Source organism: Mus musculus, chromosome 3, assembly GCF_000001635.26.
Source record: "Mus musculus strain C57BL/6J chromosome 3, GRCm38.p6 C57BL/6J".
NCBI classification, from domain to species: Eukaryota; Metazoa; Chordata; class Mammalia; order Rodentia; family Muridae; genus Mus; species Mus musculus.
The window spans coordinates 126746420-126774304 of NC_000069.6; the positions used below are offsets into that span (position 1 = coordinate 126746420).

General features: G+C 39.8%; 1 protein-coding gene across 38 annotated transcripts in view; it reads left to right on the plus strand.

Moving 5' to 3' along the window:
- Camk2d (calcium/calmodulin-dependent protein kinase II, delta) overlaps positions 1-27885 on the plus strand; it is a 250840-nt gene that overhangs the window by 150933 nt on the left and 72022 nt on the right. For 24 of the 38 annotated variants that reach the window (XM_006500823.4, XM_006500829.4, XM_006500819.4 and 21 more), the window contains exons 5-6: positions 21095-21160; positions 24366-24438. In XM_006500823.4, the coding sequence (XP_006500886.1) occupies positions 21095-21160; positions 24366-24438 (139 nt within the window). Of the gene's footprint in view, positions 1-21094; positions 21161-24365; positions 25428-27885 lie in introns of all 38 variants that reach the window. The other 14 variants (XM_017319420.2, XM_017319417.2, XM_017319415.2 and 11 more) reach the window with 3 other exon arrangements.

Consider the following 27885-nt stretch of genomic DNA (forward strand, 5'->3'; position numbering starts at 1 on the left):
AGGTGACAGTTCAGAGAAAATTTAGCATGCAGCAATTTAAAATTAGAAGCCCTTGATGAAAGATGAGACCTGTTTTAAGCCACTTGGTGAGCCCCACCTTTTAAAGGCAAGATTGGACTCCAGAGGGCTGCTGAACAGTCACGGGAGGACAGTCTGTCTCCTCCCATTCGGTGTGTGTGACTGTGTTAAATAAAGCTGTGACCTCTGATTATCACCCGGGCATTTCCACTGGCAGAGTGCCATGGAATAGCACATATTTGTCAAGCAGTAGGGGCTGGATTCAGAGACTGTCTGAGCTTCTAACACTGCCTACTGTGTATACTGTAAATACAGTAAAAGCGACATTTTACCTGGGTAGCAGGTAAGCGAAATCGCTGTGATTCCTGGGCATCACTGCTCTTTCACACATTACCTGTTTCATGAAGTCCGTGCCTGTTACTTAAATGATCATGTGACCAGGCAATGGGGAGAAGAAATATCATCTAGTTTCTTATAATCACCCATGTATATAAGATTCATGCTACTATTTAAGGGAAGGTCTTTCTTTCTTTCTTTCTTTCTTTCTTTCTTTCTTTCTTTCTTTCTTCCTTTCTTTCTTTCTTTCTGTCTGTCTTTCTCTCTTTCTCTCTTTCTTTCTGTCTTTCTCTCTTTCTTTCTCTTTCTCTTTCTTTCTTTCTTTCTTTCTTTCTTTCTTTTTTCTTTCTTTCTTTTGTTTTTTGTTTTGTTTTGTTTTTTCGAGACAGGGTTTCTCTGTATAGCCCTGACTGTCCTGGAACTCACTTTGTAGACCAGGCTGGCCTCGAACTCAGAAATCCACCTGCCTCGGGTTCTTATTTCTAACAATTTTATTTCTTTATCTAGATGCTTACATGTGACTAAATGTGGCCTAGTGCATATATGTGGAGGGCAAAGGACATGTATATGTGGCAGTCAATTCTTTTCTTCTACCATGTTGCCCAGGGTTAGAGATATAGAAGTCAGTTCACGGTGCTTAGTGGCAAGCACCTTTCCTGGCTGAGCCATCTTGCCAGCCCAGATTTTGTTGTTGCTGTTGTTCTTTGTTTAAGGTAATAATATACTAAATATATTGTACTAAAGTGTTGGCTTCTGTCTTAAAAGTGCAAGGAGGGATATATAAAATATGTGACTTTGAAAAAATGTTTAGTTACGAATTTTCTGTCTTGATCACCTGTAATGACAGCACAACAACATATTATTCAAAGTTCACAGGAATCGTCACTAGTCTATGCATATTGTGCCTCAATAAATGAAGGTGGAAAGATGGCTGAGTTAAAGAAAAATCAGTAGGAGACAGAAGTATGTGTCTTAGATTTAAATGCTTTTATTTACTTAATGACTCATAAGCAAATGCCCTTCCTGCCCCATGTTAACTCATGGAAAATAAATCTCATTCCTACCCCAGAAGGGGCCACTCTGGACATCATGTGACTCCAAACGCTGGACACGGATTATTGGAGCAAATGGGGACCTGGGTAGCCTGAATGATAATCAAGACAAGGACTAAGATTTTATGGACTTAGGAACAGAAAAAAAAAATACATATCCATGTAATAATGCTGAAATGGAAGCTACAGAAAAGTGTTATGCAAAAGAAGCACACCATAAGGAAGGGAGAACAAGGCGGTCTTTAGGAAAGCCCAGCAAAGCCCTGCATTTTCATGTAAGAAGAAGGGAGACTGTGCTCTGGTCACTTCCAGAATTCTCAGGACCTGAGCTAAACGTGGATCTGAATTCTCTGAGTTGCCCTTATGAATCCACTCTTGCTACTTTTTTATATCTGGCAGGAGTTCTAGTTTTCATGTAAAGAACAGAAAAAAGAATGTCTTTTACATTTTTTCCTAAATGTTCATTTCTAAAAGAATGAATTAACATTTGATATTTTTAATCAAACTTTATAGGCTATGCTAGTTACCTTTCTGTTATTCTGATAAAATGTCGTAGCTTAGTCAGCTTACAGACAGAAACCTTTATTTGGGCTTAACACCTCAGAGGAACAGGAGACTGTCAAGGCAGGGTAGCTTGACCACAGAAAAGCACTGGCTGCTAGAGAAACAAACTAGGAGCTCACTTCTTAAGCCAAAAGCACAAGCAGAGAGCTATCTGAAAGGGTCAGAAGTCTTTAAACTTTTCAATGCTTACCTCCAGTGATGTACTTCCTCTAGTAGGGCTTAAATCTCCCAAACAGCACCATCAACCAAGGAGCCCAGTATCCAAATGCCCAGGACTATTGGGGACATCTCATTCAAACTGCCACACAGGCCAGTGTTTCTGTGGTTAGTGTCATCCCCTTTATTCCTAAATTACAAGGCTCTAGCAAGGGAAAGAATAAACTTTCACAGAGGTCTAAGCTAATTTTTCCAGCTCTTTCCACATGAAGTAGACTCTACTTGTAATCATATGTTAAAGTAAACAGTTATTGGTCCCTTGTATTTCTGAAATACCTGAGCCTGATAGTCAATATAAAGATGTCAAGTAATATGGTTGGAATCTATCCATCAGAATTAAATAAAAAATAAAATTAAAAACATTAGGGTGTGTGTAAGTAAGAAGGGGAAGGGAAAAGATGTGGGGGACATCATAATGTGCCAGTCACAGGGCACCTTACTGAAGTCAGTTTTCTCTCATATCACCAAATGAGTTCTTGGGATGGAACTCAGTTCCTGAGACTTGGCAGCGAGCACCTTTACCCACGGAACCATCTCACTGGTGCGAATGATAAAGTTAACAGATGCAGCCCTCTCATGGACATCTGAGATGTTCCGCTCCGTAGCAAGAAAGCCGACGTGAGAGTTAGCTGTCTCACGGCTGTGTCTCACTGGGGACTGCTTTCTTCGTAGTTTGATCTTAATGTCAGTACTTCTGGTTATGTATGTCAGCTAAGAGACACAGAGTGATGCTGCTAATGTTTGTACTTGGCGGACCCTGGTGACCCAGTGTTGGAGGACAGAACTGTGTCCACACCCAAAGAGAAGGAGATAAGTAGTTAGTAAATCACCAAGCAAATCCACAGAAATAAATTTTGATTATATAATTATTAAGAGACCCGTGAGATTCAGAAAATGACAAGATAGGGATGGATGACTTAAAAGGCTGAGTACCATGGGGCATCAGGAGCAGAGGTGCACTACAGGTGCAGGCTTGAGAGTAGTCTCAGTAAGGGGCAACAGGAAGGCCACTGTAGGGGTCCAAGATGTAAAACTGTGAAGTAGGCATGGGTTTGAGAATAAAAAGCCTCAAAGGCCAGGAAAGTCAATTTAAGGTTATTGCATGTCCTGCAGGAAGCCATGGCAGGCTTTAAAAAAAACAGGAAAGGGAATAATCCGATTTCATTTTACAAAGCTCTTTCTTGTGGCAGTGTGGCAAAGGGATTACAGGAGCCCAGAATAGAATGTGGAGAAGTATCGCAAAAGTCAAAACAAACAAAAATGTAAAAGGATAGCAATGTAGACATGAGAAGTGGAGCCAGAAAGATGAAACTTAAGTTTTTATCTTAACAATATAAGCTACTTTCAAGTGTGTGTGTGTGTGTGTGTGTGTGTGTGTGTGTGTGTGTGTGTGGTGTGTGTGTGTGTGTCTGCGCGTGCACAATATAGACATACTACAGATGCAGTGCACCAAGAGCTTTGGAACAATATAGGGACTTAAAACAGGCTTTCCCACTCCTGGAGCAGAATTACTAGAGCTGATGGACGCCAGAGATGGCCGGACCAGCTACTTTTCTCTGAGGGGGAAAGATGGCTGAATCTTTTCTGTACCCTGCCAGCCATTCCTCTTCAGCTTGGGTCTGTTCACTTCTGAGTAGGAACTGAGGTTAATATGAGAAGGAAAAAACTGACACCTTCTCAAAGAGAAGCCAAAACATATTTATAACGAGGAAAACAGGTTGAATCTCTGATGGGTATTTCAAGGTGTCAAGCAGCACATGTGTCTTCTAAAGAAAGCTCAGGCTTCATGTAGTCTCTGATGAACTGGTCAGTATTCTTCAGGAAGCCACTCAGAAATCACACTTCTAAAAGATTCTTTTCTTGAGTTTAGCTATCATGTCTCTTTCTGGCCTTCTCTTGCCCCCAGGAAGTGACACAGACCTCAAGTTGAGATGACTCTCTCATCTGAAAGCATCCTTGTCTTGCTTACCTTCATTCTATAGTGTAATTTCTGAGTGAAAAGCATTTCTGATTTTGAGACCCCCCTAAAATAAAGGCAGTGCACAGCATCCTGAGTGCGCCTTTAAAAATCTGTAATTCGTTTATATAATGGCTGCAATTTGAGCTCAATCTCCAGTCCCATAATCAATGTGCTTGCACTTGTAACCCTGTACCCTCTCGCATGCGCAAAACCTGTTTCTAGTCAGCTCATAAAATGCCCATCGTGTCCAAGTGAGGACTCGGCACATTCTGAGGATTAGAGTAAGACGTTTGAGGACTCTTGTCTTATCATTTTGATTCTGTTGTATGCTCAGGACATGTCTGTGCCCCTGTGCATGTCTGGTTCCTGTGGAGGCCAGAAGAGAGCATCAGATCTCCTGGCATTTTGCAAGATTGTGAGTGGCCATGTGGCTACTAGGAATCCAGCTCAGGAACTATGGAAGAGCAGCCAGGCTCTTCACCCATGAGCCAGCCCAAGCCTGCCTTTGAAGACTCTGTCTTAGCTGCTTCTGTAGATGTTTCAACTGACTTTTGTTCTAACAGCCAAATCTTTATCTTTTGACGATTGAGTAAAGACCCTTTTTTACAAAATCCAATTTCACCATGTATTATCTAGTCATTTTAAAATTTTTTTTAATTAGGTATTTTCTTCATTTACATTTCAAATGTTATCCCAAAAGTCCCCCAGGCCCTTCCCCCCCACCACCACCATTTCCCTACCCACCCACTCCCACTTCTTGGCCCTGGCGTTCCCCTGTACTAAGGCATATAAAGTTTGCAAGACCAAGGGGCCTCTCTTCCCAATGATGGACAGAGGGGTATGTAACACAGTCATGTTATATGTGTTAAAAGAATAACGTTGTGAATATATATAAAGACTAACAAATCCCCTCTTAAAGGAAAATATTAAAACTAAAAAGTGCCCCCATAGTTTCACTTCCCATTTTACCTAATTTTGTATTCACATCTCACCCCTACACACTATTTAATTCAACCACTGCTTCCTGAACAGCTCCTGCGTCTCAGGCAGTTTGTTAGCCTTAGAGGAAACAAATGATGAGCAAGACATGTCCCCAGCCTGTTTTGGTCTCCAAGCTGAGTTGTGGTAAGAGGTATATAAATTCATGGTCTCAAAGTCTCGACCAACATAAATCAAGGAAGCACAAAAGGCTGGGAGCACCTGGGAAGGGAAGTTGCCGAGCAGTTCCGGACAAATCCCCGGCTCTTCCTTAAAGGACATGGAATGAGGTCAAGGTTGCTTCAGCACTGCTAGCAGGGAATTGCATAGCAAAGAAATACACAAGGCTGGGCATGGAGGCAGGTGGCTGAGACATACATTCTGCTGCAATTCCAAGGCAGACTAGTCCACAGAACCACACCCTGTCCAAAGAACAAAGCAAATGAGCCAGGTCATGAAGATGTAGTGTGTTGCAGTAACCACATAAAATGCTATATGCTCTTGGCAGGACTTACCTTTGAGAGGGGAGACACTGATGCCTCGAAATTGCACTTGAAGCTCATACATGCAAATACACCTTGTACTAGCACTGACATAGAAATGGATATTCATGTAAACCTTTTAAGTAGGGCCATGTCACAGTAAATTTGCCTTCTAGCAAAGATAACATGGTAAATGGCATAGATATGGGAGGAGAAAGGCATTTATAAATTATAGAAAATTCACACTTACTTATATTTGCAGCCACATACCTGTACTAGCTTGTATTCAAGTGCATGCTCTTCTACTGTAAATATGTCTTTCATGGCTCTAAATGATGCTCATAATCCTGTTAGTGTGAATATAATGTCTCAGCATCGTAATTACTAAGTCTGTTTTTAATGGTGGTTGTTTACCTTAGTTCTGTTCTTTTTCTGGTAGAGATGATAGTTTATGTGTTTGTTTTTTTTTGTTTTGTTTTCTATTCAGTAGGATGCCACTTTGCTCCAAAAATAATGTTCTTTACAGAAGCATCTTAGCTTCATGAGGTTCTATTTATTAATCCTGTTTCAGAGATTCTTGAGAGAATTATTACATAGTAGTTTAGGGCCCTTCATCCTAGTGCCAGAATCTTTCCTGCTTTTTTTCCTCAAGAGTTACTAATGTTAAAATTTCCTTATGCAAAGCATGACTCTTGATACTGGGCACATGGTACTGTGTGAATAAACTTTGCTTGTTCTCACTGTGCATCATGGGACAATAGGTCAGTACAGACACACTCCAGATCCAAACAACGTAGCTGCACACACAGCCTAGTCAGTCAAGTGGAGAATTCTGCTACCTTCTCTCCCTTTGAGGATTTATCTGCCCATATCTGATACTAAAGGTCTATGGGATGTCTTCATCATCCTTGCATCTGTCAGCCCACCATCTTAGATTCAGAAGGTGATGAAAACCTGAACCATCCCGAGCTCTGGTTTACAGAGACCAGTAGCTCTACCACATCCTCTTCCTATAAGGATGGAGATGGGGCAAGCCAGGACTGGAGCACACAACACAGGAACCCTCCAACATGCATACCTCAATGCCATGCTCACACTGCCCTTTGTCATGGAGCTGTCTGATTTGAACTGTAGTAACTTAACGTCCACCCTCCAGGGATTAGCTGCTGTCAGTAATGATGCCAAAAATACTACAGTCGCCATGTGAGTCTGAATGCATCGCCCGCCTCTTAAAACTCTTCACGGAAGGTTAGATTTGCTTACTGTTGAGTAGTGTCAAAACCATCAATTCTATGCTCAGTGGATTAAGAAATTATAGTATTAAGTTAAGAACACAGTCTGGTTTGTAGAAAGTTTATTTCCTAACAGGGAGGCTTGTGCATAACTGGCAAGCATTTTGACACACAAGAATACAACTTATAGGCAAATTCATTATTAAAATCGGGGACATTTCCAGTTACTGGTCTGTTATAATTATAAAAACTGAGAGGACTGTGCAGTCATGTAGATTTTAGTAAGGAGCAATTGAGTATAAAATGGGTTAATTCTTCTTGTTGGTATATAAAACATATGTGTGGGGGAGGGGGCTGTCAAGACATTCCCATTAGTACAGTGAGTGTGGAAAGCTGGGTACAGTAGGTGATGTGTATGAGCCCAGCATGGGCAGACAGAGAGGAGGATCATCGCCATGGTCTGGATCCATCCGCTTTAGCGGAAGAGTTGAACTCTGGCTTCAGCAACAGACATAACTGTCTCTGAAAGAAATGTGGAGAGTGGTTGAGGAAGACATGCTGTGCCAACCTCTGGCCTCCACGTGCATGTACAAATGGATGGCAGATTCAGGTGAGAAAATTCGATAATTTGAAGAGAATAAGTTGTTTCCAATCCCTTAGAGGGAGCATAAAATTTTTCATTGAAAAATATTGTATATAATATATTTCGATCATTATTTTTCCTTCCTTCAGCTCCTCCCAGGTCCTGCTCTCCTCTCTACCTCTCCTGCTTGATAAGTTCTCCTCTTCCCTTCCTCCCAACAAACAAACAAACAAAACTAATAACTTTTTTTTCCATTTTGTATTAAGTATTTAGCTCATTTACATTTCCAATGCTATACCAAAAGTCCCCCTTAGCCACCCAACCCCACTCCCCTACCCACCCACTCCCCCTTTTTGGCCCTGGCGTTCCCCTGTTCTGGGGCATATAAAGTTTGCGTGTCCAATGGGCCTCTCTTTCCAGTGATGGCCGACTAGGCCATCTTCTGATACATATGTAGCTAGAGTCAAGAGCTCCGGGGTACTGGTTAGTTCATAATGTTGTTCCACCTATAGGGTTGCAGATCCCTTTAGCTCCTTGGGTACTTTCTCTAGCTCCTCCACTGGGAGCCCTGTGATCCATCCATTAGCTGACTGTGAGCATCCACTTCTGTGTTTGCTAGGCCCCGGCATAGTCTCACAAGAGACATCTGGGTCCTTTCGATAAAATCTTGCTAGTGTATGCAATGGTGTCAGCGTTTGGATGCTGATTATGGGGTGGATCCCTGGATATGGCAGTCTCTACATGGTCCATCCTTTCATCTCAGCTCCAAACTTTGTCTCTGTAACTCCTTCCATGGGTGTTTCAAACAAAACTAATAACTTTTAAAGTGATAATAATTAGAATAATTTAGGCTTTGGTAAATCTTTCCATTATAGACGGGAGAAATAGTAACTACTCGGGTGTCTGTAAGGCTTGAAGTAAATCCTTAACAGTAATTGGCATGTGGCTTGCTGGTACTCAGCTGATTCTTGATTTATCACTGGTAGCCGTTTTAATTTCTAAAGATGATAAAGCTCTCTATGACCTTTAACTTAAAAGAAGTCATGCATCATTTTCTTAGAAGGAGATCCATAACTCAGAAATATCGACATTCAGACCAACCTTCTCTTTTCCAACTAATTTGAAATACTGAAGCATTATTACAATGCTTTTTTGTTTGTTTGTTTGTTTGAAATTCATTGAGCCTTTCATAGTCAGTAAAAGTCATAAAATACCAGAGGAAATATGATTTTTTACGATTAATAAGGAGGTGTGTGTAGTGTGCTTGCACATGCATGTGTCACTGAAGTGAACAAATACATTTTCTGATTGTGTGCACTGTAAACGGACGGCAGCAGACTCAGGCTGCAGCAGGGAAAAGTTGGAGATGTGTAAACGTCAATTCTAGCAACAGTAACTAAATCACTAATTTGTTTTTGACTGAATCAAAAGCTTGGGAATAAAACAAGTGCTCCTCTTGATTGATACTGAAAAATGAAATTGCCCCACAGGCAATTCTTCAGGAAGCATTGTCTCTGAACTTCTACAATAAAAAAAAAAATCTGTCAATGTCTTGATCGACTTAAGCCTTCTTTATTCACATAAGTGAGGAACCACGGTGCTGAAAATGAACTTTGTACAGAAGCTCAGCTACTTGTCCACACCAGACAGATTGTTGGTAGAAAGTGGGAAGCTGATAGCGTTTGGGAGAAAGTAGCTTCTAGAATACTCTGTAGTAGTAGACTTTGGAGACTCCAATCCTACTCATTTTGTTCCCTTTTACCCCTGTTTCCCCAGTTGTTTCTGCACAGCCAGCTGTTCCTGTCTGTGGGGCCATCCTGGAACAGCACCTTCTCCTTGAAGGGGACTCTGACCCTCTGAGGAGTAATTCCTTGTTTCTCCTGCCTTCACTTAGTCTGTGTGAATTTATCAACATGCCCCCAGGTTGTTTGTTTTGTTTTTCTTTGTTTCAGGTTATCCCTTGTACAGTATAAGTTTGGCAGTGCACTGTTCTAGAAACCTTTGTGCAATATTCAAAATGGTGGGAATAACAAGAATTCTTCCTCATCTATAGTAAGTGGCCAAACAAGACAAGAGTTGGGGGCCTTGCTGACTGGTGAGTGTAGCAGTTGTTCATCAGCTTTCCAAGCAGGGAGAGACCCAGGAGGTTCCCGGGTGCTCCTGAGTGCTGGTTGAGACACATTTACTTATACTCATGTGCACTTCCTCATAAAGAGGATGAATGTCTCATTTTGGATTTCCTTAAGGATTCTGATATCAGAAACAGACCTATGCTTTAAATTATTTTCCTCAAGAAACATTTGCATTTGTTATTTTTCCCAGGCTCCCTGTGTTTCATATCGAATTTGTAATTCAATTCTCTAAGTTCACCTATTAGCATGGCCAAACTCATATACAGATACCATCTAGGAGCTTTGACCATAATATGATTAGAATTACTTTACAAGTAAGATTTAAGTGTGTGTGTGTGTGTGTAAGAGAGTGTGTGTTTCATAATTACCAAAATGCTGATATTAGTAAAGAGTATATTAGTGACTCTAATATATAACAATGTATTATGAAAATATAAAGATTAGCAAACTCTAAATTGTATGTACGGTCAACTTGGGTAGATAAAGTACAAAGTTGTTACTATAAACATGAAATATATAAATTATCTATGTTACAGACTAGTAACTCATCATCTTATTCTTCGACTCCTCCTTCTTATTTTTGTGATAAGTGTTTGGGGTGTGTGTGTGTGTGTGTGTGTGTGTGTCTGTGTCTGTGTGTCTGTGTGTGTCTGTGTGTGTGTGTGTGTCTGTGTCTGTGTCTGTGTCTGTGTGTGTGTGTGTCTGTGTCTGTGTCTGTGTCTGTGTGTCTGTGTGTGTGTGTGCATCTGTGTGTGTGTGTGCATCTGTGTGTGTGTGTGTGTGTGTGTGTGTATGTGTGTTCACCCATGCTGATATTTGAAGGGCAAAGGTTGATGTTGGGATTTTTCTTCAATATCTTCACCTTGATTCTTGAGACAAGCCTTCTCAATGGACCGAGATCTGGGAGTTCACTAATTTTACTATCCTGACCAGCCTACAAGTTCCATCCATCCCCCTGCCTCCACCCCTCAGTTCTGGGGTTACACATGCATACTTCCAGTCTTACTTTTTTTTTCCTGTGAGTGCTAGGGATTCACACTAATGTCCTCATGCTTGTTCAGTAAGTTCTTTACCAATGAGCAAACTCCCCAGCTCCATTCTCTCTTGTACTGTCTCTCACTTTTAATGGAAAATTATTGTTGTCCAATTCAGAGCCGAGACTGTATCAGACTCCTCAGCCAGATCACTTACCAAGTCAGGAGTGCCTCCCTCATTTGAGTGTGATATCAACTTCCATTTCAGAGGCTAAATATCTGAGACCAAAGGGAGCTTGGTGCTCTAAATGGATTGTCAGTGTTTATTGATGTGATTTTTAAATTTTACTTCACAACATACATGTGTTTATCTATCAGCTACTGGGTCTTCCTTCAAAATATTCTACATTTTTGTTTCATTAATCCCTGTTCATGTGCCCAGCAGAATTTGTGTAAGTTGAGCTAAGAGGATGATAATATATAGTTATAAGTCACAGGGACCCTAAAAGGTAATCAATTTCTGAGGAGATCATCAAAAATGGTTAACAAAAAAATTGTCTAGAAGTGATATACTTTGAGAAGAGATGGGCTACCTGGTTTTCATTGTATAACAGCCCTAAATTCAATTCTTAAGATTTCCATGAAGGAGTCTATGAATGGATCACACCCTACATACATGTCATATACATCACAGAAAAGCCTCTCCCACTCTTCCTTTTTGGTTGTGGTCTAACATGAGTGTTGGGGATTCATCTCTTGTCCTCATTGCTTGTGTACCATGCATATTATTTGCTGACTCGACTCCCCTAAACTAACACCATTGATTTTAAAATTCAGTGTTCCCAGAGAATGAACACTTTGGATGCTTCCGTGAGCATCCTTGGGGACATCAAGGAATTCTTGTGTCAGATTAGTTATATCTTGGTGAGTTGGGGACACTGGGAGCTAAATTATTCACGGAACTCTACTTTTTAAATTTTATTTGTACCATGAATGCCATGACACATGGGTGGAAGTCAGAGGACAACTGGTGAAAGACGGTCCTCTCCTAGCATGTGCGTTCCAGTGACTGAACTCAGAGCATCAGACTTGACAGCACGTGCCTTTATCAACTGTGCCATCTCACTGGCCTATTAGTGGAACTCTAAAATGGATGCTGTTTTGTATTAGCACTGTTGGTGTTTCTGTACCTTAAGAAATGGGTTTTAGTTCAGCCTGGTTTAAAGGACGTAATCAGTTGAGATATAGCCCTCCATTTTAGAACATAAGTTGATATCCATTTCCTACTGGCTGTGAATGAGTAGAATTGATATCTATTCTCTTTTTAATTTAGGAGCAAGTCAAACATAGCATAGTAAAATTAGAACCTCACATGACCCCACAGAGTAAGCCAGGATGTTCATTTCATATCATTTTCTTTCTTTTCCCCATTAATTAATTAATTAAGACCCCTCCCCCATCCCTGCTTCTGATTTTACTCTGAGAAGGGAAGCCCCCTGCCATGGGTTACCAGCATGCCCTGGCATATCAAATTGCAGCAGGACTAGTTGCATCTTCTCCAACTGAAGACAGAGAATGCAACCAGCTAAAGAGAAGGGATGCAAAGGGAGGTGACAGAGTCAGAGTCAGAGTCGGCCCCTCCTCCAACTCTTAGGGGATCCACATTCAGTTTCATTTTCTACTGGACCATAATGCCTAAGAGTAAAAAGAAAGATAAAATGAAAAGAAAATCTGCTTTAACAGCTAGTTGATGTGTAACTAATAGGTATCCTTCAATATTATCATATGGATAGTTTTCTAAAGACCTAGGGAATCCACAAAGAGAAATGGGAATGACAAATTCTATTTACTGTCAAGTTGCATTGTGTAGTTTTCCACTCCAGTGTCCATCCTCCATGCTGTCCTCAAACACTGGTTATGTCTTCGCTCAATTTTGTTTTCTTAGAGTAAAATACATGTGACATAACATTTATCATACACTCACTACGGTTCACCTGGCATTCTGTGACCTTCATCATGGTGCATCTCCAAAACTCTTTTCATCTTAACAACTGAAACTGCATCTCCATTACTTTCTACTCCAAACAACCAATGACTGTTATTTATTTTGTCTTTTTGATTTTATTATTACGGGTACTTCATGTAAGTACCTCATAGAGTATTTGGAGATTTTTCTTTAACCTTACAGGGCTGTTTCACTTATCAAGGTCTCTAGGGTTTATATGTATTATAACATGTGTCAGAATTTTCTAAGGTTGAACAATATTCTTTGTATGCATTTAACACATTTTTGCTTGCCTCTTCGTTTGCTAATAGGGACTTACATCATTCTAGCATTACTAGTGTTGCTATGGAATTAGGTTTATATATATTTCCTTGAGATCCTACTACCAATCCTTTTGGGTGTCTATACCAGGAAGTGGATTTGCTAGATCATGTGGTAAATTTCCTTTTAATACTCTAATCACTACCACATCTGCTTTCTAGATTGGTTGTATGATCTTTCATTCTCGATAACAAGGTACAACAATGTCGATTTCTTCACATCTTCAATAGCCTTGTAACTAGTTTAATTAACGAAAGGCATCCTAACTATTGTCTGGTGGTATCTCACTGTGGTTTTGATTTGTATCCCGTTTGTTTTAAATGTTTTCACTGTAGCCTATCACTTGCCTTCAGGAAACATTCCTCTTTTATTTGTTTGCGTTTGTGTTTGCTTTTGGTTTTTACAATGTTTTGGATGGAATCCAGGACCTTGGGCACAGAGGCCAGTGCTCTACAGTGAGCTATACCTCAGCCATAGAAGCAAGCATTGATCTATACCTTTGGAAAACATTGCCTGAGCACTTAATTCGACATCAGTCATTCTGTAACGTGTCTTATTAAATCTTTCTTATGATATGTAGATGATAGATAGAAAGACAGACAGAAAGATGGACTGACTGACTGAATGAATGAATGAATGAAATGGCATTTAAGAAACTCAGTCATGGGAGTGTAAAACTGGCTCAATAGTTATGAGCACTTGCTCCTGCAGATGACTGTTGTTCAAATCCCAATATCCACATTAAATTGCTCACACCTGCATGTAACTTCAGCTCCAGGGATCTGATTGCCTCTTCTGGACTCCTTGGACACCTTCATGCACATGCACATGTACACAGAAACACACACACATAATACATAGTAAGTAAGCTAAAAAAAAAGGGTCAGTTTTATTAATAGAAAAATTAACATATTTCTCTTTTCTTTTGCTATATTCCATACATGCTTAATTGTGGTGAAGAGTCACAGTTTTCATCTGTTTATTTGGTAGAGTCAGAAAAACTTTAAGAAAGTGAACTCTTGGTAGTAATTTTACACATGTTTATGAAAGAGCTGGAATAAGAAAAAAGGAGTTGGTATAGGCTTTAGAACGGAAGGAGGATGCAAAAGTGATCAGAAATAAATCAGAATGAAATGAAAGAGGGTGGATTGGACATGGATGTTCTCACCTGTCTGCATGCCTGTGTGCGTGCCTGTGCTCGTGCCTGTGTGCACACCTGTGTGCATGGCTGCAAGTATGCCAGTGTGTACAGCTGTAGGCATGCCTGTGTGCATGGCTGTAATCGCAGCACTTGGGAAGCAGTGGCAGGAGAGTCCTTGAGTAACATCAGGCAGGAAGGCAGTACTAAGTATCCTTCCCAGTTCACATCCCTGCTCTACTCATCAACCTCAAGAGGAATGATGCCCACGAGTATAGCTTCATTCTAATTTCCCATAGTCTAGCCCCTCACCTTGTAGCCTCTTTCCTGGACTAAGCTAGATGTTTGAATACAACTCTAATAGCCTGTCTCTTAGATCACGTCCACTGTAATTCTTAGTATGACTCAGCACACTGCCCCATACAAAGATGAGTTAAAAAAAAGTCCTTAAACCATTTTGTCAAAAGTGTATTAATTATGCATGTATGTATCTATGTGTGGCCATGTTCCAGAATGCAAGGGCCCTCAATGGCTGGAGACATCGATTTCCCCAGAGATAGACTTATAAGTGGCCATGAGTTCACTGGCACAGGCTCTGGGAACTGAACTCAGATCCTCTGCTAGAGTAGCAGGTGCTCTTAGCTCTGTCTCTCTAGCCTTTTTTATTTCTATCATTCTACATGGCATCTATGATGAGCAGCTTACCTGGACAGCCTCCGGTTATCTTTTATTCTGAGATATAAGAGAATACTTATTTAGTAACTGAGTTATTCAGATACTAAATAGCTTATGTACTTAGATGATCTTAGTTGGAGAAGGTATTGCTGGAGAAGCTAGACCTATGTTCAATTCCTTCCCACGGGGCTTGTCTGAGACTCCTACACCTGCTACTGCAGCTGGTACAGTACAGGCTGATGGACCTGATTCTGCCTCTGCCCAGAGACATTACATGATATATGCGGAAATTCCGATTGCAGATTGAGAGCTTTGAGACTTGGTAAATACACAAAATAGGCCAAGTTTCAAAGAGTCACTGAAAATAAAAATATTCTGTGTTTGTTTATATTAAAAAGAGATATGTGTTCCATTCATTAAGAAATAAAACATAAGCAACTGATTTTCTTTCCAGCATCATAAAACATGTTTTTTCTCATTTCAATCTCTCATCTGAAAATGTATCCTGTATTGAATGGAATGAGTAATTTTTGCATTTATAGTCAGACATGACTTATTCACGACTGAACTTTGAAAGAAAACATGAAATACTTGTCTGGTTCTTGCCTCTTTTGCTTAAGATGATCTCCATTTCATTCCTCTCCATTTTTCTTCAAATCACATAATTCTGTTTTTTTTTTCTTTATGGCTGAATAATACTTGATCATGTATTTATGCATTTACGAGTATGTGTGTGTTTGTGTGTGTGTGTGTATACATGCATCCTTGTGTTTCTTTGTTATTCATCTCTTGATGGACATTTAGGCTGATTCCATATCTTCTCTAATGTGAGCATTGTAGCATTAAATGCAGGTGTGTCTTGGTGGTTTTTTTTTCCTTTGTGTATATATCCAAGAGTGATCTAGCTAGATTATTTGGTATTTCTGTTTTTCACATTCTTAAGAACTTCCATACTGATTTCCATAGTAGCTGGACTGATTTTTTTTAATGACAATCATTCTGACCAAAATGAGTAGTGATTTTAATGTAGGTGTGTATGTGTGTGTGTGTGCACACATATACAAGTGCAGGCCTTTATGCTTATAGAAGTCAAATTCAGATGGCTTAGAACTCAGCAAATAGGCCAGTGTTGGGAATTGGTTCTAATGCTTTGTCTTATTTCCCAAAAGCCACACTTTCAGACCCAAGGGTTCCTGCTGCCAGCTGCCTTCCACTGATAATAAAGAATTGCCATACAGCCAATAGATGGGCAAAAAGATGGGGTGGGACTTTTAGATTATGGGGACAAGGGACCAAGGGAGAGGGATGAGAGGGAGATTCGCCATGACTCAGAGGGAAAAGGATCAGACTTAAGGGCTGCAGGAAAGAAAGCATCCAATAAAGAGGGAATGCAGCCCTTTGGGGCAGCTGCCCAGAATGTAAACGGGCACCAAAGAGAAAATAGAGATTTAGAAGGCCTTGAGCTGGGAATACATAAGGGAAGTGTGTGCTAGCCTCACGGAGGTTTAGATCATTGAGCTAGTTAAGGCATTTCAAAATTGGTCTTTCATTCTCAAATCCAGAGAACTCTTGGGCTGGGTCAGCATGCACTTGACCCACTGGGAGCCACTTTAATTCATTCACTGCTACGCATGCCCGTCCCTCACGGCCTGACTGTATCTCCCAAGCTCTGACGATGCAAATGGATTCCTGGGGTGGAAATCTTTTCCACATGCTTGCACAGGAAACACTGTATGAACTGAGCCACTGAAATAGCTCCACAGTCCTCAGTGTAACCTTACGTACATTTCCTTCATGGCTAAAGGTATTTAAATGTATAAAGGTATATAAATGTATTTATTGGCCCTTGCACTTCTTTTGAGATGTCCTTGTTGAATTCATTTGTTCATTTATTGACTGTGCTACTTGTGCTTTGGGTGTTTAATCTTATATATTCTGCATATTGGTTCCTGGTCAGATGATAGTTTTCTCCCATGTGGTAGGCTGCCTGTTCACTATGGCACTTGTTGCCTTTGCTGTGTGGAAGCTTTGTAATTTGATAACAATCCCATTTGTCAGTTCCTGCTATTATTGTGTTAGCTTTTAGCCTCTGATTCTGAAAGTTGAAAGGGCTTCTCCTACTAGATTCAAAGTTTGTTTCAGGTATAACATTAGGTCTTTTTTTTTTTTTTTCCATTTTGTTTGAGTTGATTTTCATGCTGCTTAAGAGAAGAGAGCTCAACTTTCCAATCTAGTGAAGGGTTCTCTGTGCTCTAATGTATGGTTCCGGTCCTTTCACCAGCAGTTCGAAGACTGTGGATACGTGGGCTTGTATCTGAGCACTCTATCTCATTTTGTAGTATCATTTGAACTTGGGTAATGTAATACATCCTACATCGCTTTATCACTCAGATTTATAGTTTTGTACTTGAGCTTTTTTTGAGGTTCCTCGTGAGTGGTAGGATTGTTTTATCTCTTGCTGTGATGAGTTTTCTTGCAATTCTGATGGGGCTTTCATTAATCTACAAGTAACGTTGGATATCGTAACTGCCTTCACAATGTTAAGTCCTCCAACCCACAAGCATGAGATGTCTTTCCATCTTCAATTGCTTTCTTTAGTGCTTTGTCGTTTTCAATACAGACATCTTCAGTCTCTCTAGCTGGGAAGTTTAGAGTGGTTCTTTGTAGTTTTTGCTCTGTGTTGATTGAGTCGTCTTTTCAGAGAGTAAGGCTCCTATGTCTGGGATTGTTTTCCTGATTTCCTTCTTGTCAGATTCATTGCTGGTACATGGAAAAGGTACTGATTTCTGCCCATTGATCTCTATATTCTGGAACTTTGAGTAAATGTTTTCTAAGCTCCCTTGAAGGACTAGCCAGGCATTATGTACAGTGCTGAATATTCAAAGTCTCCTTCCTTTCCACCCTCTGCCTCAAAGATTCTTAGGCCCATGTAGCCATTGCCTTATACCTTACCTTTGAAATTGAGTCCTTTCCCATTTTGCCTCCTTTGCTCAGTGGTTCCTCAGAGGTCTCTGGGGGACTGTTGAGGTAACTGGGAATAGGTGGGATTAACACTCAGGTAACCACACGAACTTAGTAGCTACACTGGCACTCAGTGTGGAGACCAGACTGGCAGTCTTGCCATGTTGGGGACAGACACATGAAATAAGCTCTCATCAACTTTAGTCTGACCAGTGACTGGTCTCCATCCCTTAGTCTCACAGTCCAATGGTCAGACCCTAGTCAGAAGATGGAAGCTCATTGAGTGGACTCCTTAGAAATAAGTGTTCTCTGCCCAGTCTCTCAGAGGATCCTGTGTACTTTCAGAGACACATTCTTTCCAAGTTCTACACAAAGGAGAACCAAACTAAAGAAAGCAAGTGGCCTTTCTTTAGGAGTTTCTTTAGAAAAAGCCTTAATCTTCATTACTTGTGGTTTTTTTTTTCCTTTTAAAAGTATAAACAATATCACACAATTGACATTTGTAGAGATGGAGTCAGCACCCTGTCCAGGTAGGTGAGTAGCTTGAACAGCAAACACTTACCTCAGATGTTTCTGAAGACAGGGAGTCTTAGATCAGGGGCTAACCTGGACTGGCTCTGACCCTGACTCCCATCCAGCTTGCACATGGTTGACTTTTTTTTTTAATTACAGCTTCATAGGCAGGGAAAGGAAGAGAGAGAACTCTGTGGCATCATTTAAAGGACCTCATGCCCTTCCACAGGTCCTTACCTCTAAATGCGGTCCCATTGGATTTCTCTGTGTGAAAGGGAGAAGATATTTTAATCCATTGCACACATGGAAGTAGCAGTGAATGTCTGCTTTCACTGTTCAACAGCATGGAAGGCAGTATGCTGGGTGCCATGTGCACAGATGAACGTGTCACATTCACAGCTGCCGCCTCAAACTTCTGCTGTAGCCACTAGATGAAAGAACACCAGACACATGGGACAAAACAAACCCAGTGAACAGAAGGTCTATGTGTCTCGAGAACTCTCATTTGTAGCTTTGAGTTTCAGGTTTGTTGGGCTGAGCTCCTGGGATTCACCTTTTAGCTTTGCACTTGACACATGAAGGGGGCTTAACTTCTTACTAGTGGGAAGGATTCTGGTCCTGCTTAACAAGATTGCCTCTTCCCTGTGGGTAGCTGGGCCTTGGTGTTGCTTTCTGCTTTCCAACATCAGCCCAAGACTCCTGGCTTTGGCTCTGCAACATGGGGAGCCAATTCTCAACTCCAAATCTGCTCTTTGACTCACTATGGCTGAACTTTACCTTCTGGAACCCCATCTTGAACCATACCCACCACCGCCTTACCTTGTAGTCAGGGCTGTATTATTCATGAAAGTTTACAAATATTTCACTCAAGATGAAATTACTTGTAATGATTTCTAGGTAAACTCATATGAACTAGAAACAAAAGGATAATTAATTCTGAGGAGGAATACAGCATGAATCAAAATCACCTTAAATAATACGAGCAGCAAATATCTGTCATTTTTATGCACAGAGCATCCTATTTTGAGTAGTAAATTATTCTTTTCCCTGTAAGTCCTAACATTTCTGAGATTTATAAACAGTAATTAATGATTCAAATCTATAATTGATATGCTTCAGATCATAGTAGAACGCTGGCACTATTTTATTCATAAATGACTAATTGTTCAATTAATCTAACAGTTTATTCATGGAACTGATTTAATTTATGGCATTATGAAACTTTGCATAGCACACTAAATTTTTTTTAAAATGCAATAGGTTAATTTTGTGCTCTATTAAACAATAATGCGAATATGAGAACAGATTCCCTTTAAGACAGCAAATTTTGCTCTAACTTCCGGTCTTTCTTTTTGTAGACATTTGTCATGTATGTTGCTGTTCCATTTAGAGGGGGAAAATATTTTAAGTAGAAGAAGGAATGAGTGTGGAAAGATTAATTAATTTCTCTAGAGTACATTGTAATTTCATTATTATAGGATCTGAAAGAAAAATAGGTATTTTCACTTATTGATAACAAATAAAAATAGTGAATTAAATTACATGTACTATGGTTTTTAGTGGGGAAAACATAAATTCAGATGATTGTTGTCAGTATAATGTTTCGGTGAAACTAGCGATTAGAAGTAGTGGCACCCTTATTGAAAGCACTCACAATGCAGTGAAGAGAAGAGGGAGCTATTTACCCAAGTGTTTCAATGAGCATGCAGATTCCACTCTCCAATCCCTAGAGTGTGAGTGCTGCTATTGGGGGGAATGCAGTGCTATCATGATGTTCCAGAACATGGGAAGCCAGGCAGGCAACGGAGAGAACAAAAGGAAGTGTATAATCATGGTCTAAGATCGCCCACAAGACTCTATGTCATCAGTTGATGCCTTTCTGAAGATTGAAGGCTTGTGATTGGCAGTGTCTTTAGGGAAAGGCTGTGCTGGCAGTGGCTGCTAGCTGGGCCGGGCAGAGTGTAATATATTCTGCAATAGATGCTTTGTAGCTATTGGCCTCCACTTTGTCGAGAATAAACCTGTCTACCTGAATTGTGAAGCTGTGTGATATACCATGTGAACAGATACTAGTTACAAAAGGCACCCCAGAATTGAAACCTTCTCTTAAAACCCAAACACAGTGTAATAGAGGAAGGAGTTATACATAAATACTAAGAGAAGGCCCATCTCACCGAGAGTAAAAGCATTCATCCTTATATGAGATACCATTTTTCTTCACTAGATAGATATTTTCACTCACTGATAACAAATGCTAGCAGCTTGCCTTCACTGCTACCCACAGTTTTAATGGGTGCTCTTTAACCTACAAGAATTCTTCTAGAATTAACCTAAAACATGCAGATGTGTGTGCACACATACAAAAATATAATAACTATTAGTTGTATTAAATGGAGAGAAATATTTCCAATATCAAGAAATTACTTTGATTTAACATAATATGAAAAGCAGAGTTTATTTATCAATGTTATATTATCCCAAATTTTTTAGAAAATATCTTTGAATACCTTTGAAAAAGAAAAAAAATTACATGTTAATAATACACACATAAAACTAAAGAGATACACAGAGACATAACAGACTTCAGAGCTACTTTTAACCTACTTAGCATCTATGTGCATATCTCTGTTTATAAAATGTTGCTAATCAATGGCATAATTTTGTCAGACCTTAACATCTATAAAACTAAAATGATGACTTTCTTAGAAACCATTTTATGTAGGAGATTTTGCTATATATATTTATTAAATATGGAAAATTTATGATTTCTGGATCTATTGATGATATAAATCTTAGTGCTAAGAAACTATATGTCATGTTTCAAAATAGTTGTGTTGTGTTTAATTTATCATTGAACACCAGCATGAGGAAAAGAAGTCTGTATGAACACTACAGACTTACTCATGCCTAACTCCTTTCTCTCATTCTTAAATGTGTTCCTCTTGTGTTGACAGAGTGACTGGTGGCGAACTGTTTGAAGACATAGTGGCAAGAGAATATTACAGTGAAGCTGATGCCAGGTAAGTGGCTTGCCCTGAGCAAGATGAAGACTCCTCATCCTTCTCATTGGTGACACTTATTCTATAGGCAGTTGTATCAGTTTAAGTATATTATGACCCAGTCTTTGAGAGTCTCACACTACCACCTTGGACTTCTCTTTATGATAAGTCATCAGGGAAGTTTCTCTTTTTTAAAGATCTCCAGGAAGAATTTTAGAAAAAAAAAGAAAAACTATACATCTGTTTGAAGTCGTACTTTTAGTAGATTTCCACTTGTGCTAGCCATGTTGTGAAGGCTTAGTAGCCACCATGGCTGTTGTACCAGTGGGGCAGAGCATTCATCTCATGACAGGAAGTTCTACTGCAATACCACATGTATTGTCAGCAAGGAGGTCCAGACATCAGAGGGCCTCAGTGTCCCCGTTCCAGTGTTACTTTTAGCATGCAACACTTTGAACATATCATTATAACCATTGGGAGGCAGATATGAAAAGCATTTACTTTGCTATTTCTGAGAATTCACAAGTAACTTCCCAATTCTGTTAGTTAGCAAAAGGCTCAAGGAAATTTTACAGGGGGCTAGCATCTTATCTAATTTTAAATTTCCTAGGCTACTCAAATATCCTTTTGGAGTAAAATGGTATTAATCTACTTACCATGACTTAGTTAGACTTGTTGGTGTTAATTCTTCTGTATTCTATAGTTTTCACTTACGGTGAAAAATTTAATGAGGAACAATTGACTCAATGTAACATAATTGATGTTTGAAAAGTAAATCACTGGCCATCTGCCCCCATCTCTGCTGCTCTCCAGGCTGCTCAAACCTGTAGCCATGTAGGGATGCCCAGTAACACTCAGCTGATATTGAAGTTCCTCTAGAGTAAGACATGATATGTAAAAGCTCACCTTCCGCCTAAGTATCGCCACTGCTTATACACCCAACCCTTTAGAGATGGAGGCCAGAAGGTCAAGAATTCTAGGCTGTGCTATAGAGTTGAAACACTGTCTTAAATTAAAAATAGGAATAAAGAAAGTACTTTTTCAAAAAGTCAGTTCTCAACTTCTATTTTTTTCTTGGTTTTATGGCACTACATTTTCTTGGCGTAATACTAGTGTTTATGGTATTCTGTGCATGTGACTGTACCTGACTACACTGTAATATGTAATGGACATTTTGTTGTTAGAAGCAAATTCTATTTAGCCTGTCCTCCGATGAATAAATCCTTAGTTTTAAAATCCTCACATTTGTTCCAAGAAAAGTGATCTAGAGCAGGTTTGAAACAGCTAATTGCCCATTTGTTATGGATGGGCAATAGTTTTAATGATGATATCAATGAAGATGGTAAGTTTGGGGCTGGAGAGACAGTTGAACAGTTAAGAGCACTTATTGTTCTTGTGTAAGTCCCAGGTTTATTTCCCACGACCCACAGAGTGGCTCATAGCTCATAGTGGCTCACCTGTGACTCCAGTTGCCGGGAATTGGATGCCTTCTTCTGACTTCTCTGAGCACCAAGTACTCACGTGTGCATACCTACATGCCAAAAACACTCACCCACATAAAATAAAGTAAATACATCTAAAAAGGAAAAAGACATGTAGAGGAAATTTAACTATTTTACCTTTTCAAGTTATGATAAACATATTGTTTGAACACTTGTGGTTGAAATGAACCAGAGATGATTTTAAATGGTGGCCAGAAGTTTAAATAACAAGACAAAGCCCACAAGTTTTCCTAATTCTAGAAAAATTTTAGGATAAACATCCCACATGAAATCAATAATAATTCTGTTGCCAGATACGACCATGAAGAAGCTGTCTCCTCGCAACCTTTTAAAACTTCATTGGCTTTAGCCCTCAAGAACTTAGGACTAAAATCCATCCTCACTAATAAAGAGGATAATAGTTAATTTAATATTAATTTTTAAAAATTTTTGCCATAGACCAAGTATGTTATTTTTAGTGTTAGACAAAACAGAAATATTACAAAACAGTGTGGCATTCACATTGAGATAAGAGAACCACACAGTTAAAAATAATGAGGAGTGACTAAATAAACTATGCAGTCGATGCATTTCAGTGAGGCAGCTTTAGGTGGCCATATCAACCAATTTGGAGCCAAAAAATCACAGTTGTCATGGGCATTTTTGATATTTGTATTGTTAAGAATGGGACAGTGATTGCTTTTATGCAGTTCAGTAATTTGCTGTAGAATGTCATCCAAGTGGCTGATAATGTTATCAGGTTTCCACTTTTCCTTGATTCAGAGGACACCCTTTAGTTTGTACTTGGGTTTGAACTGCACAGTCAATGTGTACAAAGACGTGTCAGTGTGGTGTGTTCTGCGTTATTGTGTGTCAGGTGACAGCTTATTGGGGACTTGGGGCTGCCAGGCAAAAGATTTACTCTAATCTGATTAGCAGCTGACGAAATTAGTAAGCGTCTAGTAAGAGTAGCATCCTTGGTGCCTTTTAACATGGCAATAAGTAAAGGGTCCTTCTCTAGAGTGGGTGGGTGGAAATAGAGTTCACAGTTACCAGTTCCCCAGAGGATCTTAAACTTCTTTGTAAGCTCCTCTGCCCCTCCCCAGAGTCTTCTTACAGTAAGCAGTTTATTTTATGTCATGGGTCAACTTTGTTCCCCCGTCTCCTCTTGGAGCTTGCATTCATTTTCTTATCCCTGTGTCGTACAGGAAGCACCCCTTCTAAATCACTGGTACGTGTGTCCTTCCTCTTTTTTTGAAATCCCTGTTTCACTTACCACTTCGTCTGTGTCTACCCTCTCGTTTCAACCCGTTTGCTTGTGACCTCAGATCTCAAACAGTTTGGATTGTGTATGACAAGCACATGGAAATTGGGCATCTCTAGATAATCTTTCCAGACCATTTTGGGAACTAAAGCATCCAATTTCCTTTCAGAATATGAACCTCAATTTCTCTCACCTCTGCTTTTATCTGTAGACCAACAAGAGGAAGCACAGCTTAAATTGTTTTGTCTGACTATGTCACAAATTCTATGTTGGATGTCATTTTAGTAAAAATCAGATTTAGCTTTATTCAACGTTATTTAAATGCTGGTGTAAAGCTAAGAAAAGTGTGAATAAATATAATTTTGTTTGTTTGTTTTGTTTTGTTTTGTTGGAACCTTCATTTTATTTATTTTTTTTAATCCAATGTGATTATGTGCCTTTAAAATGTTCTCCCTCCCATTCTGCCCTTGTATCTTTGCAGTCATTGTATACAACAGATTCTAGAGAGTGTAAATCATTGTCACCTAAATGGCATAGTTCACAGGGACCTGAAGGTCAGTATATGGAGTCCATAAATCTGAATCAAAGAAGTTTCTTTGGTTTTATTCTTCTGGGGAAAGGGCAGAGGTCGGGGGGCTGCATTTCAAATGGTGTTCAAAATGCCTTTCCCAACTCTATCTTGAAATGAATAATGAATGACAATGCATGCTGCCTTTTCAGTTTGCTCATCTACAGGCTACATATACATCATAGCAGGAAGGGAAGAACAACATCAATACGGCACGCCGTTTCCAAGCAGTAAATTACCAGAGGCGATTAGAGGGCAGGCTTTCCTGAATTGTCCAGCATTGGCCTGGAATGAACTTGGTCTGTGATGTATGTCCGCCTGTAGATTTAAACACCACTTCTGTTCTGAGGCCATGGGTTGCTGAAGCAGGACGACTGGCTACACATTGCTCACCTGAGCCTGACAAACCCCAGGCAAAGGGTAATGATTGCCAGCTAGACTGCATGCAGCTCAAGAAGTCCATGATTGTCAAAAATTCATGACGCGTCCTCACTTAAATCCAATGGTGCCTTGTGTGCTATTGGGACTTTTAGAACCATACTTGAAAAATGGGAAAGAATTGGCAAAGATTTTATGTGGATAAAGTGATAGCATACCACAACTACAGAGATAACATTTGTGTTCCTGTTCGTTTTCTGGAAGAATTTATAACCAGGAAATGAGCTCTAGAACAAAATGATATTGTCCACATAGATTCTCATCATGGCTCTTGGCTGGTCATATCCTCACTGTTCCGAGGTAGTAGTCATTCTCCTTGAGCAATGTGTTTCTATTACTGAAGGAGGTCAACCACAACACAAGTTGTCTGCTAGCTTTGCTCTCTAACCCGGTCTCTCTGAGGGTATACAGACAGTGAGTGTAAGCTTGGGAACTAACACACGCCCCCTGGTGTTTGCATGCAGTCATTGCATTCAGCAGATCCTGGAGGCTGTGCTACACTGCCATCAGATGGGCGTAGTCCATCGGGACCTAAAGGTGAGTAAAGCTGTTGGAGAAGATGAAGAAAGAGCCACACAGTTTCTAATGACTGTTCAGCTGCAGTTATGCCCGGAAAGGCAAACACTCAAGCAATATGTGGACTCGTTCCATACATGAATCCAAGTGCTTCCTCTACCACAGCCTCCATTCAGCTCCTAACATATCCTTGAAACTGATAAATTCCTGTCTTTCAGAAAGGAATAGTTTGCTAACGTTAACAATAAGTAACGTGCTTTATTTCCATACCCCAGGGAATGGGCATGGAATTTAACTTGACTTTAAGATTTATGATTTTCAGTACACTTTGATCATACATGATATTTTACATTTATACTATATATCTAACATTATATAAATAATCTTAAAAAGTATTAACACAGCTTAGGTTCAGTGATTAAGTGCCATTTTGAGCCCTGAACTCTTTTCCCTCCTATTAATTCTTAGAATTCTAGGACTGTAGGCTTATTGATTCTTTTATTTGAATTTCTACAAATAAAAATACTGAGGTCTCTTAAAAATAAGGAAGGAAAGAGATTGTATCAGAGCAAGCATATCAATCACAGGTCTATATTTTTTCAGAGGGACCCCACTAGCTTGTAAGAGTTTATGTGATTCCCATTACCACTGAGAACAAGAAAACTTTAGGTCATTTGGAATGAGACGGGCTAGGGAAGTCTTCCACTAATTTTCTATTCCAGTCTGCTCATAACTTTAGGCTTACCTTTGATATTTTTGAGAAACAGTGAAATTTACAATGGTAAATGAAATAAAACCATCAGGTGCGGTGAGAGAAGCTGATGTACTACACAGTATATTGTAGTTTCGGTCCTTTGTTTGCAACCCCAGCGTGCCCATCAGTACAGAGACAATGTAGTGTTCAGTAGAAGGACTTGGACCCCACGCCATCTCTCTCTCTCTCTCTCTCTCTCTCTCTCTCTCTCTCTCACACACACACACACACACACACACACACACACTCACTTCTGGGACTGTAGTAAGTGGCGAATCTGTACTTATTACTTATTATTCAATGAAAATATGCATCAAAATTATTATGTGAAGTTATGATTTTTACCAGAACTTTGACCTTCCCCCCCCCCAGAATCTTATTTAATTTCAGTTGATTTTGAGGATTTGAGTTGTATCAAGCAAAGCTCTGGCTGAGGGTGTTCGCTTTGGGTGAGTCAGCATAGGATATCACACTTTCTAACGCTTACCACATATACCTATTAGGATAGAGAAAAACTATGTGTGCCTTTGAAAAGTTCTATCCTGGCCAACCAGGTCAAAAACTCATTAGTGGCCATGCGAGCGAGCAGTCAGAGGCCCTTTGTGTTACCCACTGGACCTCTTACCCATCCGGTGGGCTGGCGTGGATATGCTTACTATTCATGCTGTTTTATCAGATTCTCTTAACACCCACATGGAACATTTTACTGCATTGATGTGACCATATGTGTATTCTGAAGCCAGACATAAAAAGTGAGAAACTTCTTCCCTTAATTTTATGGCGAACGTTATGGGTTCGGAACACGGGTTTGCTGTTACGTGTATAAACTTAGCTAAGCCCTTCAAAAACTGGACGTTGAAAGTCAAAAATGACAGTGGCCTGGACCATTGCCTGTAAAGGAAGCAGTTTTCTGACATAAGATACTATTACTATTCTTAGTAATAAAAAAATCCAAGCAAAGTTCACTACCAAAGGAAATGGTGTGCCACGTACCCTGGTTTCTCCTCCTATCTCTCTGATCTTCAGAAAGGATGGAGATGGACTTCTGAGAGCACTTACTGTAATCTCTGTAACTGCCGACCTAGTTTTACCAAATTGATGACTTGGACAGACTCTACAGAGTCTGCTTCTCTGCTTGTCAGTAGACCACTTCCTAATCGTACTAACAGACTTTACAGTAGAGTTTACAGCTTATACAATGAAGGCACTGTATGTGTGTATATATGTGTTAGACCCCTGACTTCTGACTTCATTGTGTGCCTTTTTTTTTAACCAAATGAATACATTCTACACGATAGTGAACTGCTGGAAGTTCCACATTTATCAATGTACTCAAATATAAAGACCTTCATCACCAGGCTTCAAAGCAAGCTTCCCTCACAGTTCCTACACCCTCTCTTTGTATTTCTTTATTCTGACTCGTATGTTAGTTCACATAGAATTCAGATACCGAATGCATGCGGTTTAGTTCATTTAAATCATGTAGGGAAAAGCATAAGCAGGGGTATGTTGATTACCACTATCAAAGGTACTTATGGCTGCTGTACATTTTAAGGCACTCCTATACCAACAACTATGTGACTGATTCCACAGTGCTTAGCAGAGAATCTTAACCTAACCAAGGCTTGGAACATACTTCTTCAACTTAGATAAATTTCAAACAAAAGAATAAATGTATATAAAACACATTTATAATGTAAGATCAATCTTAATAGATTATCCATA